The sequence below is a fragment of the Phoenix dactylifera genome, chromosome 4 (assembly GCF_051530095.1).
Source record: "Phoenix dactylifera cultivar Ajwa chromosome 4, Ajwa_hap1_PhDact_Kaust_v1.1, whole genome shotgun sequence".
NCBI lineage: Eukaryota > Viridiplantae > Streptophyta > Magnoliopsida > Arecales > Arecaceae > Phoenix > Phoenix dactylifera.
In genome coordinates this window covers 2,825,342-2,843,582 of record NC_143193.1, presented here as the reverse complement: position 1 = coordinate 2,843,582, position 18,241 = coordinate 2,825,342, and the positions used below count along the sequence as shown (strand labels likewise).

Genomic DNA, 18,241 nt, shown 5'->3' with positions numbered 1-18,241 from the left:
CCAACCCCTAGAATAATAATAATAATAATGTGCAAATGCACATGAAGAAAGGGAAGTATTAAAAATATATTAATATATTATTTTTATACCCAAGTGAATTTTCATTCAAAAATAAAAATAATTAATATTTTATGAGGTTGTGATGCTCTATTTTAAATGTTTTATCCATTTTTTTTATATCAAAAGTTGAAATTTATCATAGTAAATCTAAACATGTTTCAGAAGGCATGAATTTTCATAGAAATATCAAATTTGGAAAATATTAGACTTTTCCCTCCAATATTTGTATGTTAAATATTTGCAATTGATATCTTATAAACCTCAGAAAATACCTACTGTTTCTGATCAAAAGCGGACAAAAGCTATTTATGTAATTTAATGATGATTTTCTTATGATTTGTATATGAGTGATATCAAGAGTTAGTTTACTTGGCCATAATTTTCGCTTTCAAGATTTTTTTTTTTTTTCTAAGAGAAAGAGAATGGGAGGGAGACCTTCTGAAATAAATCCAACCTTCACCATGATTTGGGAATGGGCAAGTGTTGCTTATCCAACAAAAATTTGCTATGTTCCTTGATTGTACAGCAACTGAAATTGTTACGTACTCATACATCCCACAACAATGATATGGATCAAAAAGTCAGCATGGCTAGCCGGAGTTGTTACAATTTCTATATGGTTGGGCGCTTGGATAGAGTAGTTTGCCATTGTGCCGTAAGGTTTAGACATGGTCTTGGACTTGCTACATATTGTTGGAATACTTAGTGCCTAGAAATTACTGTATCATTATTTTATAAAAAAATAAATTACTAAACTAAACTCAGAAGATTGAAAAGAGTTTGTCTGGATCGAGACGTGTGATATACATTGCCCTAACAATATGATTTGCCCCTACGTGTGGGTTTGTGGTAATCTTGTCCCCAAGGTACAACAACCTAGCTCAGCCCGATCCTCCTCTAACAAGCACGATTGTTGGGAAGCTTGATCCGACCGACTCTTTTAGTTGCCTAGAAAAAAAGAAAAAATAGAAAGCAAAAAGTTGAAAAGTGGAAGAAACTCTCGGAAAGCAGAGTACCGATGAAAAGGACAGAGAGATTAGATTGGATTATGATTAATCTCGGAGGAGTCTATTTATAGACTCTATTCGAAGACTGTAGAGACGTAATATTTCGCAAACATTGTATCTTTTCGGAAGCCAGTGTTCTTTTTCAACATGGATGTGGACCGAGCAGGCTTGGCGAGGACGAATTACGGTGGTCTTGGGCTGCTAGCAATTCACAGACTCAAGTTCAGCCCAACCCATTCTTCACCTAGTATGCCCCATCCCAAGTCAATCACATAGTTGTAAGCATACCATGCAGCAGAATAGTAATAAACAAATAAATTTTTATTGACCTCCCGTTGATTAAGTACCAACCGCCTTGATTAAGCACCCACACAAGAGGGAAGAGGAAGAAGAAAAACTGCAGGAGAGAGAGAGAAGGAGAGAAGATTCGGAGCTTCTAGCCTACTCAGAACTTGAGTACCTCAGGTGATGGATCCACAGGCTTATTTATAGTGCTAGGTTAGGGACTCGAATCTTTATCTTTAAGGTTTATCTCTAATTAGTTTCTATCTATCACGGAAACCACTTGATAAGATAAACTCTGAATAACCTCCAATCAGATTAGATTAAGTCACCATTTAAATGAGGTTTTGTTTATCCAGATGTGGATAAACTTGATCAAGTGGATCACATCAAGTCTTCTAAAATCAGGAGACGTGCAACATTCTTCCACTTGGCCCACATAACATAAAAGTGACAAAACTGTATTATAGCCATAAATTAAATTTATCCAATCTTATATCCTTTATCAACAAATACCATTACATGAGTCATAGCGGTTATATCTTATTATGAAGACATTTTCTTCCATGTATTATAATGTAAGGTATTTATTGATGTGTACCTTATAAGATATATTCCTTAGTCATAACTTACCGAATGACTAAATAATAATCCCTTAGGGTTCTTTCTTTACATATCAAAAGATACCATACATAACAAAAATAAACTTTATGTGCACAACCATAGTTATATATCAAAGCTGTAAGCATTATTCACAAAATGAGAATACAAAAATGAGAAGAAAGATCGTACATCAAATGAGCTAATAAGTCCCATATGATCCATATGATTAGTGTAAACTTTAGCCGGCAATGTTTTAGTCATAGAATCAACAATCATCAGTTCAGTACTGATATGTTCAATAAACACATCTCCAGATCTTACTTTATCTTTCATAACCAAATACTTTATATCTATGTGCTTATTTTGGCTGCCACTTTTGATATTCTTAAAGAAGAAAACTACAACCATATTATCACAATAGATCTTTATTGGTCTTGATATAGAATCAACGATCCTTAGTCATGCTATAAAATTTCTTAGCCATATAGCTTGTGAAGTTGTTTCATAGCATATAACAAATTCTGCTTCCATGGTTGATGAAGCAGTTATAGACTGCTTGATGCTTCTCCAAGATATAGCTCCCCCAGCCAAGAGGAAAAACATATCCTGAAGTAGACTTTCTTGTATCGGAACATCCAGTAAAATCTAAATCTAAGCATCCGACAACCTCTAAGGAATTTGTATGTCTATAAGTAAGCTTGAAGTTCTTGGTTCCTTATAAATACCACAGCACTTTCTTGGTAGCTTTCCAATGTTTCTACCCTGTTTTAGTATCTCCTCAACATTCCTATTGCAAATGCAATGACTGGACGAGTACATACTTAAGCATACATTAAGCTACCAACAGCAGAAGCATAAAGTATGCTTTTCATATGCTTCAATTCCAGACTGTTTTGTAGTAATTGTCTCAAACTGAATTTGTCTCCTTTGATAATGGGTGCTACTATAGGTGAACAAAACTTTATATTAAATCTTTCTAAAACTATTTCGATGTAGGCCCTTTGAGACAATCCCAATATCCTTCGAGATCTATCTCTATGAATCTCTATGCCAATGACATATGAGGCTTCATCCAAATCCTTCATTTCAAAGTGTTTAGAAAGAAAATCTTTAGTTTCACGTAGCAAACCCAAATCACTGGTTGCAATCAAAATATCATCCACATATAGGACTAGAAAAATATATTTACTCCTACTCATCTTAAGGTATATTCACTGATCAACAATGTTCTCCGTAAAACTATATGAAGTAACAATGTTGTGAAACTTAATATACCATTGGCGAGAGGCCTATTTAAGTCCATATATGGATTTCTTTAATTTACAAATCAGATGACTATCCTTGGATGAAAATCCTTCATGATGATCCATGTATACCATTTTCTCAAGATCACCATTTAAGAAAGCCGTTTTCACATCCATTTGATGTAGCTCTAAATCAAAATGAGCTACTAGTGCCATGATTATCCTAAAAGAGTCCTTCTTAGAAACTGGAGAGGTTTCATGGAAATCAATTCCTTTCTTTGAATGAAACCTTTGGCCACAAGTCTAGCCTTATATCGCTCAACATTACCAGAGGAGTCCCTTTTAGTCTTAAAGACCCATTTACAGCCAATGGATTTTGCTCTTTGTGGTAACTCAACGAGATTTCAGACTTGATTTTTAGCCATTGATTCCATCTCTTCCTTCATGGCATCATGCCATAGAAAGAAATGATCCCCTGTCATGGCTTTTGAAAACGAAATAGGATCAACTTGATGTCCAACATCAAAGTCGGATTCTTGAATGTATACAAGGTAGTCGCTAAATATTGCTGGTCTCCTTATTCTTGAGGATCGTCTTGATTCAATAAGAGGTTCCGTATGAGTTTGTTCCTTAAGGCGTGGTTGCTCTTGAATTGGTTGTTCTTCAATTATATTTGGAACTGAATTTTGAAAAACAACCATATTCCCAGTTGATTCCACACTTGGTTCACCAATTGGTTCCTTTATTTTCTCAAACGATATGGTTCGAGGAAACCACTCCCACTAGACTCATGATCATCAAGAAATTTAGCATTCTAACTTCAACGATTCTAGGTGTGTGTGTAGAACAATAGAACTTAAATTTTTTGGAGTTTTCAGCATACCCAATAAAGAAACCACTAACCGTTCTGGGGTCTAATTTTCTCATGTGTGGATTATAAATCCTCACCTCAACTGAACAACCCCATATGTGTAAATGTCCTGAACTTGGTTTCCATCCTTTCCACAACTCAAAAGGAGTTTTAAGAACAGCCTTAAATGGAACCCTATTTAGTACATATACAGTGGTTTTTAAAGCTTCACTCCATAGCTTGATAGGGATATTCAAATGACTAAGCATACTCCTTACGATGTCCATCAGCGTACGATTCCTTCTTTTTATCACACCCAGGGGCGGCCCAATATATTTGGGGGCCTAAGGCGAATTCAATAAATGAAGCCTCTTTTTTTTAAATAATAAATTTTTTTAATAAATATAAAATACTTAAAAAAATGTTATGGAAATAGATTGCTGTCAAGTATACTATTTCAACAAAGATGCATGAATCTAATAAAGATAGACAAAAAGTCTCTTCAGTTTAATATAATTTTTGAATGAAAATATTAAAAAAATACTTTAAAAAAAAAGCCCATGAAACCGTTCTTGGCAATACTGTTTACCATGTGAAGCAAGAGCAGAATACGAAAAGGTCATCCCATCCCATGGTGCTTCACGGTCAAAGAATTTGTCCAGAAAGGGACCTCTCTGTAAGAAAAAGTAGGGTCATTATGAAAAATTCACTCCATCTAATTAATAAAAGTCCCATCCCACCATCTCCCCTTCAAGTGAGTACCCAAGCAGCCACTGCAACATCACGGCACAGCAGCCATTCAACCCCCCCTCCCTCCTCTTTCTCTACCCTCCTTTTCTTTTGCTAAAGACCATCTCCCTTTTCAAGTGAGCACCGAAGCTGCAATTGCAACATCACGGCACAGCAGCCATTCAATCCCCTCCCTCCTTTTCTCTCTCTACCACCCAAGAGGGGAGAAGAAACCGAGAGGAGAAAATTAAAAGAATCTCCACCCTCCAAGAAGTCCATCTCCAATCCCCCTATCTTTCTTCCTGATGGCCTAGCTGAATCAGGAGTAATGACTTGTGAGGGAAGGAAAACCAAGACCAAAACCAAAAAAGGAGAAGGGATGAAAGATAAGAGTGGCTTCAGGCGTGTATCAAGCCAACCAAATCCCTCCTCTCTCTCTCTCTCCACCCAAAACAAAACTACTGTCCCCAACTTCCCCAGTTGCCCCTCTGCAGGCCAGGAAACCCTCCACCTCCCTTCCATCAAGGGGGAAGACTCGTAGCCAGCTTCTGCTCCCGGAGGCCTTCCATTGCCCTGAGGCCTTAGGCGACCGCCTCGGTCGCCTAGAGCTCGGGCCGGCCCTGATCACACCATTTTGTTGTGGTGTTTCCGGCATTGAATATTGAGCAATTATGCCCTCTTCTTTAAGAAATGTAGCAAATGGCCCAGACATCTGTTTGATTTCTGTGTACCTTCCATAATACTCTCCACCCCTATCTGACCTTACAATTTTAATATTATTTTCGATTTGTTTCTCTGCCTCTGTTTTATATGCTTTGAAAGCATCAAATGTCTCAGCCTTATCATATAAAAAATAGAGATACATATACCAAGTATGGTCATCAATGAATGAGATAAAATATCTCTAACCATTCAGACAAGGTAGGGTAAATGGTCCACAAAGATCTGTGTGTATTATCTAAAGAGTCTTAGAACTTCTTATGGCTCCTTTAGTGGTCTTGTTAGTTTTCTTTTTCTTTATGCAATCTACACAAGTACCAAAGTCGGTAAAATCAAAAGTATCTAGTATCCCTTTATTTACTAACCTTTTTATTCTTGCTATTAAGATATGTCCCAATCGCCTATGCCATAATAATGAGGAGTTCTCCTTAATAATATTCCTCTTTATGCCAATCTTTAGGGAGAGAAAAGCCCTACATAATATTGGCAATGTGAATTGTAGTACCAGAATCAATCCACTATATATTATTAAGAACATTAACAAAATTAGACTCATAACACACAAGAGATAGTAGATTACCTTTCTTTTCGAGGCACTTTCTGTATTTGGTACAATCCTTCTTCACGTATCTCTTTTTTTTGTAAAAGAAGCATGCAACCTTATTGCCTTCACGCTTGGCAGACACTTTAGCATTCTTCCTTTTAAGGACATTTTTTTCTTTATGAGCCTTTCCTTTACCTTGAGATGCCAAATTAGCAACTTCAAAAGTCTCATGTTTTAATCTCTCTTCCTCTTGAACACACACGGTCAGGAGTTCATTAATTGACCATTTTTTCTTATGTGTTATAGAAAATTTTAAAAGAATCATATTCCTTAGGAAGAGAGTTCAAAATGAAATATACCTAAAAATGACTCTGAAATCTCTATTTCTAAACCTCTGAGTCGAGCAGTAATATCATGCATCTCCGTAATGTGTTCATGCAAACTTTTAGAACTATTATGCCTCATGTTTGAAAGCCTTTTTATCAGGGTGCTAACCAATGCCTTATCAGAGCTGATAAACTGCTCTTCTATTGCCTTCATAAAATTCTTTGCCTTATGGCAATCAGAGATCGAACCCCTGATGCCCTTACTTATATAAAACTTAATAAGCATCAAACTTAAGCGATTAGATCGCTCCCACCGCTCATAAGAAGCCTTATTAGTTGGTGAACTTGATTCTGTAGGGACGGGTGGTCCATCCACACGAAGCGCCAAGTCAAGATCCATGCACCCCAAAGTCAACAAATTTTTATCCTTTAAATCAGAATAATTATCACCACTCAATAATGAAACTCTAGATGATTCAGTACCCAAAAAACGTAGTAGGAATAACTGCAAAAATCAAGAATATATTATGCTATGAAACATTTCAAAATTAAAGTAAATTCAAACCTCCCTATGGGCAAAGGTTGCAACATGCATTGAATTTACTTAAACTTTATTAATAAGACTAGTAAATATCACAAACTAAAAATAAGAAATTTTTATTATTTGTGGATATAGAAAATTCTCATTTTAGTGATGAATCCACTATCTTATCCCAATTAAGATAATAAAATAATTATTTTTTGGTGGGCATAATAATTATTTTATTAACTTAATTGCAATATTAGATACCATTTAATATCTTAATTTTGTATTATGACTCTGAATGTGATCCAAAATTAGAACGTCATAATAATTTAAGATGTTGTGGCTACTCCCAAATTATCATAACATTTTTTTAAAAAAAGGGTATCAAAATAAAGCTTTAATAGATAAATACTTTATATGAATTATTATAATTCATTTTAATTATCCCAAACAATAAGCCTTAATTGTAATATTAGATACCATTTAGTCGCGTAATTTTGTCTCATGACTCCGAATATGATCCAAAATTATACATCATAATAATTTAAGATGTTGTGGCTACTCCTAAATTATCATGACGTTCTCTTTCAAGTAGTATCAAAATAAAGTTTTAATGAGATAAATACCTTATATAAATTATTATAATTCATTTTAATTATTCCAAATAATAACTTTACATGTAAAACTAATGCATTAAGTATGACAGTTAATAAACTTTAGATGTTTAGTTAAAAAATCCAAAAAATAATAGTCAAATCAGCTCCAGATCGGTAGTGGTGCACTAGGCTCACTTAAGTACCAGCCTTTTTTAGGCACGTAGGCCTTTTTGGCAAGCTTTTTTTAGACACCGTTATTCAATGGATAATTTCATTAGATATCATTCAATATTAATGAAGAATTCAAGGCCTTTGGGCAACAAGATTTCATTATAAATATCATACTAATAACATTATTTTATCCCATCATTAATCTTGTATAATGACTTTCCTTTGGGGCTGGGTCATTATGTATAATACAAGTGTTCAATTTTATGAGATGGTGATAAAAGACGTTTTATTGACTAAATTAAAGCATTCAAAAATTTATGAGGTACTTTAGCTTGTTATCACAAATATGCAAAAAAATTAATCATCTTTATGTCTTTTCCCGCATAAAATGTTTTAGCTTGTCTTATGCATGTATCTCCCTTGATCATGAAAATATGAACAATTTAAATAATCATGATTCATCATAAAAAACATCTAAATTGATTATTTATGCAATATAATTCATTACTGGGATCAATATATAATTATCAGTGTACTATTCTGTAATGAAACTTGAATACAAGGACCGCATAAATATATCTGAGGACCTGTATATAATAAAACTTTCTTCTGCAGATCACATGCAAGTTTTTGAAGACCCATTTGTAAAATAATGTACTGTCGGGGGTCAACTAAATATATTTTAGGATCTATATGTAATTTAAGTTTTTTCTAGGGATTGAATATAAATTTCTAAAGCCCCTTTATCTGAATTAACATACTGCCAGGGATCTATATGTATCAGATTGGCTAGCCAAAAAAAGTTAGCCATGTTTAAATAACATGGATGTTAAACAATATGAGCCAAATGTTGGCTCTCATACCACAATGTAAGCATACCATGCAGTAGAATAACAATAAACAAATAAATTTTTACTAAAAGAAGAAGAAAAACTGCAGGAGAGAGAGAGAGAGAAGGGTAGGAGATCCGAAGCTTCTAACCTACTTAGGACTTGAGTGTCTTAGGTGATGGATCCACATACTTATTTATAGTGCTAGGTTAGGGATCCAGATCTTTATTTTTAAGATTTATCTCTAATTAGTTTCTATATATCACGGAAACCACCTGAAAAGATAAACTCTAAATAACCTCTAATCAGATTGGATTAAGTCACCATTTAAATGAGATTATGTTTATCCTGATGTGGGTAAACTTGATCAAGTGAGCCACATCAAGTCTCCTAAAATCAGTAGACGTGCTAACAATGGTATCATAAGTTGGTATTAGCTTGTTCGAAGAATAATTTTAGCTAGCTACATGTAATTGCTTATCTGAAGTTAAGGTATCATCTAAATTTTATGTATTGTGCCACAACATTTTCTTATTGCGGATGTACACAGATTTCACATCTGTGCCAATTCGATATGCAAGCCAACTTGGCCAAAGTATTACTCTTTTCAGTTCATGAATAAATAGATGAAACTCAGTCTAACCCATTGAATACTTGGCTCCATCCATCTGAAAACAGGTTGGCTCAAGCAGACCATGGGTTGGTCCAACCTTTGGCGCTCTTAATCTTGTTCTCTCCTGCCTATACCATCAAAAGGGTGGACGCTAACCAAACTAACGAGAATTAAGGACATTTTGAGCAATGTCTCTCCTAGACCATCCTCAATCTCGATAGCCAAGTAACTTAACTTGTAGGATGGCCAAATTAACCATGGTTTCAAATTGCAACAACAATAACACTAGATAATAATGATTATAACAATTTCAGGACTCCCTGCAATGTTTCCAACAGATGAATATTTTATGTGCACTATGATATATAGTATAACATATTTGTTAACAATCATTTATCAAAAATCATAATTATTAATTAATGATCATTAGCAGCTGCTATTGGACACTTACAAATTAAATTTAATATTAATACCAAGGGGCCTTGCACAAGGTAGATCCATCTCTAACGATATTCTCTTGGTTTAGGAAATTTTTTATTCCCTCGATAATGCCCCAAAAATGAAGGCAGCCTATGACAGAATTAATTGCAATTATTTCATCAGAGAAAAGAATTGTTTGGAATCACATATAATGTGTCCTTGCAAACTTAAAAGGTTAATTAACTAGATTAGAGGATGTTGATTGAACCTTCTCTCTCTATTTTACTTAATGGGTCTCCTCCTCAATGATTTAGCTCTAATATAGGTCTGGTTAAGGCTTGCCTTTATCTACATTATCTATTTAATTATGACGCATTTTCATCATTTATGATTGAGAAATGCCATAGCATATTTCAAACTGCTATATGTTATGAAGCGAATGAATTGTGAATAAGCATTATAAACCATAACCATATAGTAGATTTGAGTTTTGCCGTGATGTCTGAATTATTATTAAAAAGTCAAAAAAATTATATATTATTTTCAAACTGCATAATATTATTATTTTTTGAAATATCATCAAGATGAGATAGAAACGGTAGGATATTTTTTGAATATTAAGTAATTAACTAGCATAACCATAGGGATGGCAACCGGTGAAATACTTGTTTTTACTCAAATTGGTGATGGAAAATAGAAGATGGAATACTGCACTAAAGTTCTTTATGTATTGAATAAAAAAAAAACTCTTATTTCCAAAGCATATATTATTATTATTTAATAAAAAAATATTATTCAAGTATAAGATATTGATGATACTATGTTGTTAGAAATTATCATGTACTCCAAGGCCGGATATTCTGTGACGAAAGGCTTGCAGTGTGGTTGACTGGGTGGCTTTTTTTGTGGCGCATTATTCTGTTAGGTTTCTCTCGATCAAGCAGATGTTTGTTATTTTTTTCGTCATTTTTTTTTTATTTTGTTGGCACACTCACATGCGTGCCGTCCGAGGCACGTGTGTATAGGGAGGAAAATAAAATAAAAGAAAAACTCAAACCACACGCTATGTCCATTGTTAACAACTCATTGAGCATACCACCAGTGCGAGTTTAATCCGTTTTGGGAAGAGGCGTGGAAAAGAAGAGAAAAACAACAAAGGCTGCCTCCTCTTTCCTGACGCGTGACATATCAACATACCCAACCCTTTTCTTCCTAATTTTAAACAAAATAACTTTTAATGACTTAAAAAACGTAATTAAAAAACAAATAATGCATTAATTACTGAAAATAGATAAATACACTCCCTTTTTCAACTTATTCACTCTCTCTCTCTCTCTCTCTGTGTACGACTACGTCAAGAGCAGTTCTGCCTATACAGAGCGCATATATCAAACAAAATTACATAAAAACGAACTAACGTTTTAATTACTCAAAAATGGATAAATATAGTCTTTATTTTTAACCATTCACTCTTACTCTCTTTCTCCAGTTCACGTGTTACGTCAATCGTTGTTATGGTAATCGGGGGTGAACATATCAGAATTTTCGGTTAGCCTTCCCAATTCTTCTCGCTCTCCCTCTCCCGGGAGCTCGTTCCGATCAAAGCCAGAAAGAAGGGATAAAAGATTGCTGAGGAAAGAGAAGAGTTTCGATCCCATTCTATCCACACCTCGCATTCCTCCATCGCCGGAAAATTTATCCGCCGACGGGGATATTTCGGGAACTTTCTTCTCGCTCCTCTCTGTCTCGCGGGGTTAGGGTTTCCGCCATGAGGGGCGAGGACCAGCCCTCGCGGGTTCTCTACGAGCTCTGCTCCCTCCTCCTCTCCGTCCTCCGATCCCCCCACCTAGCCGGACCGGAGATGCCTCCGCCGCCGACGCCACTGCCTGCCCGGGCATCGGCAGCTGTGGCGGAGCCGCGGCCAGCGAGGCGGCCTCGGCCGCAGCTGTCGCTGACGGGGCTGGCGTCGCTGCTGCTTGGGGTGTCGCTGGCGATGATGTTCTGCGGGTCGGTGACGTTCGCGATCGGGTTCATTCTGATGCCTTGGGTGTTGGGGATGGTGATGGTGCTCAGCTTCATTGGAATCGTCTCCAATCTTTCCGGGTTGGGGCGGGCGATCCTTTGCCTCAGCTTCCCCTCTGCGTCCAGAGTTTCGTCCAACGAGGTGCCAGGTGAATTTGATGGAATTTTTAGTTGCTTTTATAAATCTCTGATGTGATATCAATTGAATTTTCTTCTAAAAGTTGGATTTTTCTTTTGTTTTATTGCATTACCGATTCTTGTTTTAAATACATAGGCTAATCGTGAGATTGATTAGTTGCTTAGTTCTCATGAATAAACCTTTCGAGGTCTACTGTGTCCCCTTCTAGATCACTTTCAATCTTCCTGAGATATCTTCTTGGTGTTCTTGTGACGAAAATAGGATAGCATTTGTGTTTTGGGTAAACAAAATGGGTGATTTTTTTTTGTGATTCAATGCATTTTGTATATAATTACATATATATGAAATAATTGTAGTTTTGTTCAATTATATGAGGCATGTGAAGGTTTTGCATGGTTGATATTTGTTTATGAGAAAGTCAAGGTATCCCTTTGTTTATTGGAACCTCAGGGGTAGTGGCTGTTTTGTTATTGAATGTTGTTAGTGTGTTGTTTGAAACAAGAGACCCCTGTGGAAGGTCTCTAGTTAGTGATTGGAAATAGTTGTCAATCTTTTCCAATAATTCAGGGATGAATTGACATGTTCCTTGGATCCTTTCCCTTTGGATAAGTGCTTAATTGTTATTTTTTCAATCATGAATGCATGTAGGGCCCTCTTGCTCTTTTTATTTGCCTTTTTTAACTGCATTGGTGTCATTACCTCAGCTCTTATTGTTGGAGTTGTATGGTTCTTCATAAAATTATTGGAGTGTTGGTATGCCCACAAGTGACCACCTGTGCATGAATCCTTGTGCACTGATGTGGCAGCACACAAGCAGCAGCATGCAGGGGATGCATGGGTAATTCACCACACGCACTACCAAGCATGCGCAGACCACTGACATGGAAAGGCACAGCATTTTCTGAAAATTATTGTCAGCAAGTATAGATGCACGCTTAGTGGCAATGTGGATTTCTTGATTTAATCTCCAATTGTAACAATATTGGAGAATTTGGTCATCAATCACATCCTAACATGCTATAGATGCCATTTGGAATGTGCGCTAGCCTTTTCCGTGACTCTCATGTGTGAGGATTTATCTGAACCTACCATTTATTTGATTCGTTCAAGTATTTTATTCTTTCGATTCATTGTCCTTATCTCATGTGTGTATACATTTCAAATTACATCATAGTAGTGTTGTCTATGAAAGTTCTTGGGAACTGACTCAGGGTGCATAGATAATTCTCAATATTTTCTTTTGACCACAACAGAGAATGCTATTGCTAGCAAGCCTTGGGTGCTCTCTGCATATGTGGGTATCTGATCTGTTCATGACCAGCTAAAGGTTTCCAACTGCAGGATTTTTGGGGTAGCCAAAATGATTCATCTAATTAGTGGAACTTGCAGGTCTAGTCTCTTTACTCGATCAACCCCGCAGGCCGAAATGGGTGAAATCAAAGGACATTACTTGCATGAATTTGCATTCTCAAAAGCACTTACCATCCATTTATTTATCCAATGTAACAAGTTATTAACACTGTAAAGTGATCAAGATGGTTGCTATTTCCTATCAAAGAAAAGTTCTTATTGCCTATTTATTACAATAAGGTAAAGTCAATATATGATACCCTTAGCCTTGTCAAGCTTAAGCTTAAAACTTTGTAAATGACATAGCTGAAAAATATGAAGCTATTTAGAACAAAGCAACTTCTGAAGTGATCAGAACTTTTCTAGTCATAGCACCTTCCATTACCAAATGAAGATGCTAAATATGATTCTAGCTGTAAATGTCAATATCACCAAGTTACATTTTACTGTAGTTCCATATTCTAAAGACAGTAGGTGGTAGGTAGGCATGCTGGGGGGCCGCCTAGCCCTAGGCAGGCACCCATAGATCAAGGAGGCCCTAAAATGATAAATTAAAAATGAAAATAAATACAAAGAGAAGCCTAAAATGATGCATAAATCCAGTAATTGAAACATAATAACAAAATAAGATTCTGTATGCATAGTGGCCAGAAACTTCTGTCTAGGTGTCATATCTTCCTAGAAATCCTCAACATACTCCCCCCCCCCCCCCGCCCGAAACTTCTTTCTAGGTGCTTCCTATTCCTATTTTTCTCTTTTCCTTTCTTTAATAAAAAAATAGAGATCCGCTACCCTGCACCTGCACCAATATCCGCTCCTACGCTCTCTCCCACTTCAGGTAACTAAGATAGTCAGTTGGACTACCAGCTTGGCAACATCCACCAATTTGTAAATCAATCTCATCCTTCATATTTGAATACGATGCAAAATTTTAAGGCAGATGCCTGGGCAGCCCCACCTGCAGACCATGTTGGCATCCAAGGCAGCAGTGTTTTAAATCATTGGTAGAAACTTACAAATAAAAAGTTTTAGCACTTGACTTGGATCCACATAACGTACCAGGTACATTTGACAGCCCAAATAACATAACAAGCAACTCATAGTTTTTCTTTTATTGTATTTTGGAAACTGTTAGTCATTTATCTCTCTGTTTTAAGGGTGAATGTCATTGTGGATACACAATGTTGAAGTCAATCATCAATTAAGCCAATATGTTGTCCAACAAGAAAATGGTTGCTTGTAGAGTAATGAACATGTAATCTTACTATCCACATGGATGCAAGTGTCATTCTGGTACCAGTGGGAATCATGTATGAAAGGCTGGCTTTTATACATAATTCAAGGTTCTGTTTCTCTAGCGCATTTGTGCTGAATTTTGGCGACTGCACAGCTTTCTATATAATGGGCAAACCATCTATGATGTCAGTGAGGCTTTCAGCACAAGAGCTAGGACCAACTTTAGTTTGCTCCTCCTTTTACTGATTTTCCATTTGTCATTGTAGAACTTTATACTCATTTGTATTAGTTCACTATCGAAATTTGAAAGTGTTATCAAAATAAATTTTATGTTGTTTCTTCTGTTGGACATTAATGCTCATTCAGATATGTAGTGTGCAATTACCCTTTCAGCTCTGAGAGAAGTTTGCACACTATCGAGGAACTTAATTTGTAACGGTGGTTCTCAAACCATTTTTTCTTATTACTTGTCGTTAGATTATCCTCAATCTCTGTATTGTCTTTAATAGCATCTTTAGTTCATAAAATTCCTCAGGCATCATCCACTGTGTGCTTCCTTGTCCATGTATCTTAGTTGAGAAATATTTCTTTTGCTGCCACCTCCATATTCCCCAGTTTAAATTCCTGAACTTTTAGCACCAGTTCCTTCCTTCCTTATGCATTGAGTCCCGCATTTGTTTGATGAATTCGGGTCGTCACCATCATTACTGAAAAAACTGTTAATGAGGTTGCTTCCCCCTCCACAACACAGACACACAAAAACGTACCATAGCAGCCAAATTCTTATCTAAGAGGTGGTAGATTAGAGGTAGGGCTAAAATTTTCTGAAAACTTGTGAGGTTAATGGTTAACGAGGTTGCTATCCCCACCTCAATACAGACACAGAAAGAGGCACAGTAGGAACCAAACTCTTATTGAAGAGGTGACAGATTAGATGGATGGATAAAACATCTGCAAACATGGAGGATTTGCTTAAGTAGGTTGCTGCCCCAACTGCTTCACAGACACACAGAGGCAGGGTATCAACCAAACTTTTATCTAAGAGGTGATAGATTAGTTGGATGGCCAAAATTTTCTACAGACTCCTAGTGTTAGTGTATTTAGAGACACCTGGTGAATATGTGCATTCATTAAAAATTTTCTAGTGGTATAGTCGATTTTGTTTCTAGTCCCTGAGATGGAGACTTGAGGCATATTTTATTCACCTTTTTCTTTTTCATCTGCTTCTTTTCTCTTCCAGTTCACTTAAATTTCATTTTTATGTAAATTCCATTTTAGCAGATTGATCTCAAGTTAGACAACTTTTTCAAGGCAATCCTAAACGATCTATTTCATAATCAGCCAAATATGTTCAGCTGCATATTTAGGATTCAAATCTAGAAAATCAACAATCTTGTAGTTCTCTCGAAACATTTAACCTTATCCTAAGGTTTACATTAAATTGCACTACTGCCCAAAGCATATGCCAATTGTAACTGAGTCTCATTTGGGTCCTCTAAACTTCCTTAGTCAACTAGTGACAGCAAGGCAAAACTTATAATTTGAAGAGGATTATTGGCTAGGCTGAGGTTACCCACTAGGGCCCTCTTGCTATGTTGTGCATAAATTACCTGCGAACCTCTTCACTTTCAGTGCTGTAGAAAGATCCGTATGTTCTTTGTTGTGTTATCTCTCTCATCGAAATTTATCTTGTTTCTGAATGTTTTTCAGCTTGAATTAGGATTCTTCACCTCAATGGCTGTAGTTTATAAAACTACCAGACCTATCTTTTCATTTTGTTCAAAACTAAGAGCAATGAGCTAACTGGCTTATTTATAGCCCCCCATCAGATGCAATGTTTACCAAGAGGTTCTTGATCCTTCTTCATGAGTCATTTAACTGAAAGGTATGTTTTTTTTTTTCCACAAGACAGATACAGAACCTCCAAAAACGTTACGACATAAGTTTATCATTTCCTTCAACAGTTGAAATAGAAATTTTCGCAGTCGGCATTCGGTTAAATGACAACATGATCCTTCCTGATGTGGTTATTTGTGTGATCAGATTTCTTTGAACAACCATTACAATGAAATACATGGGCAAGACACTTTTCTTCTCGATAATGTAATGCAACTCTCATAGACATTCACACTGCACATGAGATATTCAATAATAATAAGGTAGCAACATGGTTACTTGAATATTTCGAAGAATCAGTTGGGTGTAGAGATGCGGTGGTCTGATGCATCGTCGCATGCAAATCTACTCTGAAGCATTGCTCTTGGCTACAATTTGTTTTTCGGCATCATGATCTGATCTTAGCTGCATTTTGGCAAATATTAAGGGGCTTTTTTGATGCATGGCTACTTTATCCATATGATATCTTCTCATGTATAGGTATTGTCTGTGAAAGGAGGCAGGGAAGGGAATAGAATGGATAGAGAGGGCATTGACTCTTCAATTCTACAACTTGTGGGATTTATGCTATGTTTTTTGAGTCCTTATAACCTTAGACCTGCTCTGATCTTTTTTTCTTTTTTTTTTGGCTGTATTGGTTGTAGCCTTGTAAGGCACAATGATGGCTACTATAATGTTTGTTATGTTATGATGGCCATCAATAACAATATTTACTTCGCTCTAAGATACCATTATATCGTATGAATATGTTTTCAAATATATGATCAACAAAAAAGATGCTATAAATTGTTCCCCCCCCCCCCCAAAAAAAAGATGCAGCAAAAGGCAGGATTTAGCAAATCTTTTCACAATTGTCAAGAGAATGATATCAGAGGGTCTTGATCTCATCTTTTTGCCCATCGCTGCCATGGAATTGAGCAATGGGAAATTTGCACATCAGCTGCATGCCTTCTGTATGAGATTTCTGTGTCATTGCAGGCCCTTTCTTTTCTAAACTTCCAATCGATTCGATCCCAAGCTGCAGCTAAGAAAAATGAATTGTAATCTAAATAAAATACATAGAAAAATTAATATTTAAAAAGCACCGACTACCGTTCAAGGGTTTCTAACCGACTTCTTCTACAATATAAGAATACTTTGAACATGGCCCAGAAAACAGAACTTTTGATTGTAATTATTTCCCCCAAATCCACTTTCCTTTTGAGATCACAACAACAAGAACAAAAAAAAAGAACGGAAAATATAGAGAAAGTGGTGATTGTTGTTGTTGCATTTCTAGCCGGTGTAGATGTGGACGCCGATGGCGATGAGGAAGATGGTGATGAGGCCGAAGTAGATGACGGTGTGGATGAGGATGGAGATGCCGCTGGTCTGGAAGTTGCCGAACTCCACCACCCTCCCTCTCCCCGGCAGCTGGAACAGCAGCCCCGGCGACAGCAGCACGAACAGCACCGTCGCTATCACCACCGGACCCCAATCCGCCATCTCTCTCTCTCTCTCTCTCTCTCTCTCTCTTTCTCTTCTCTTTCTCCCTGGAGAATCTTAACCTAATGCCAAGAAGGAAGAAAGGAAAGAGACTGGGTGCCGATAAACTCGCAAACAAGCTTAAATGAGGAGAAAAGCGACAAGCGTGCGCATCGTGGCGGACGCTTCTCGAAAGATGCGTTCCCACGTGCCGAGCATCCCGGTTTGGGCTGGATTGGCGTGCCTTCTAAGGCACAGATCTCGTCTTTTCTTCTCTCTCTTCTGCCGTCTGTTTCGAATGGACCGCTCCAAGGACGGTGATGCGGTTTTGGTTCTTTCCTTGCGTCCGGCGTTGGGGGTCGGAAGCGGACGGACGGTCACGTGAGACACCGTACAAAGTTTTTGCGGGGGAAGTCTTCGGCCCCACCACCACCGCTTTGTGGTGCATCAAGATGCGTGGAAAGTTCATGGGGAGCGGACAAGGCTTTTCCATGGGGGCTGAATAAGATTCTCCTTGTTCCATTCCCAATGGGGGAAATGCATTTAGTCATGGAATAGATTAGGCCAGATTAGTTGAATCTAACTTAATAGAAATCAATGAATGGATGGATGA

General features: G+C 36.9%; 2 protein-coding genes across 2 annotated transcripts; one reads left to right on the top strand and one right to left on the bottom strand.

Moving 5' to 3' along the window:
• Positions 1-11,289: 11,289 nt before the first annotated feature.
• Positions 11,290-11,739, top strand: LOC103721703 (uncharacterized). Its single transcript, XM_039133380.3, has one exon. It carries the CDS (start codon positions 11,290-11,292, stop codon positions 11,737-11,739), a length of 450 nt encoding a protein of 149 aa, XP_038989308.3.
• A 5,471-nt stretch (positions 11,740-17,210) lies between these two features.
• On the bottom strand, positions 17,211-17,758 carry LOC103721704 (uncharacterized). Its single transcript, XM_008812012.6, has one exon. The coding sequence runs from the start codon at positions 17,647-17,649 to the stop codon at positions 17,440-17,442; it is 210 nt and encodes a 69-aa protein (XP_008810234.1). The 5' UTR covers positions 17,650-17,758; the 3' UTR covers positions 17,211-17,439.
• Positions 17,759-18,241: the final 483 nt, after the last annotated feature.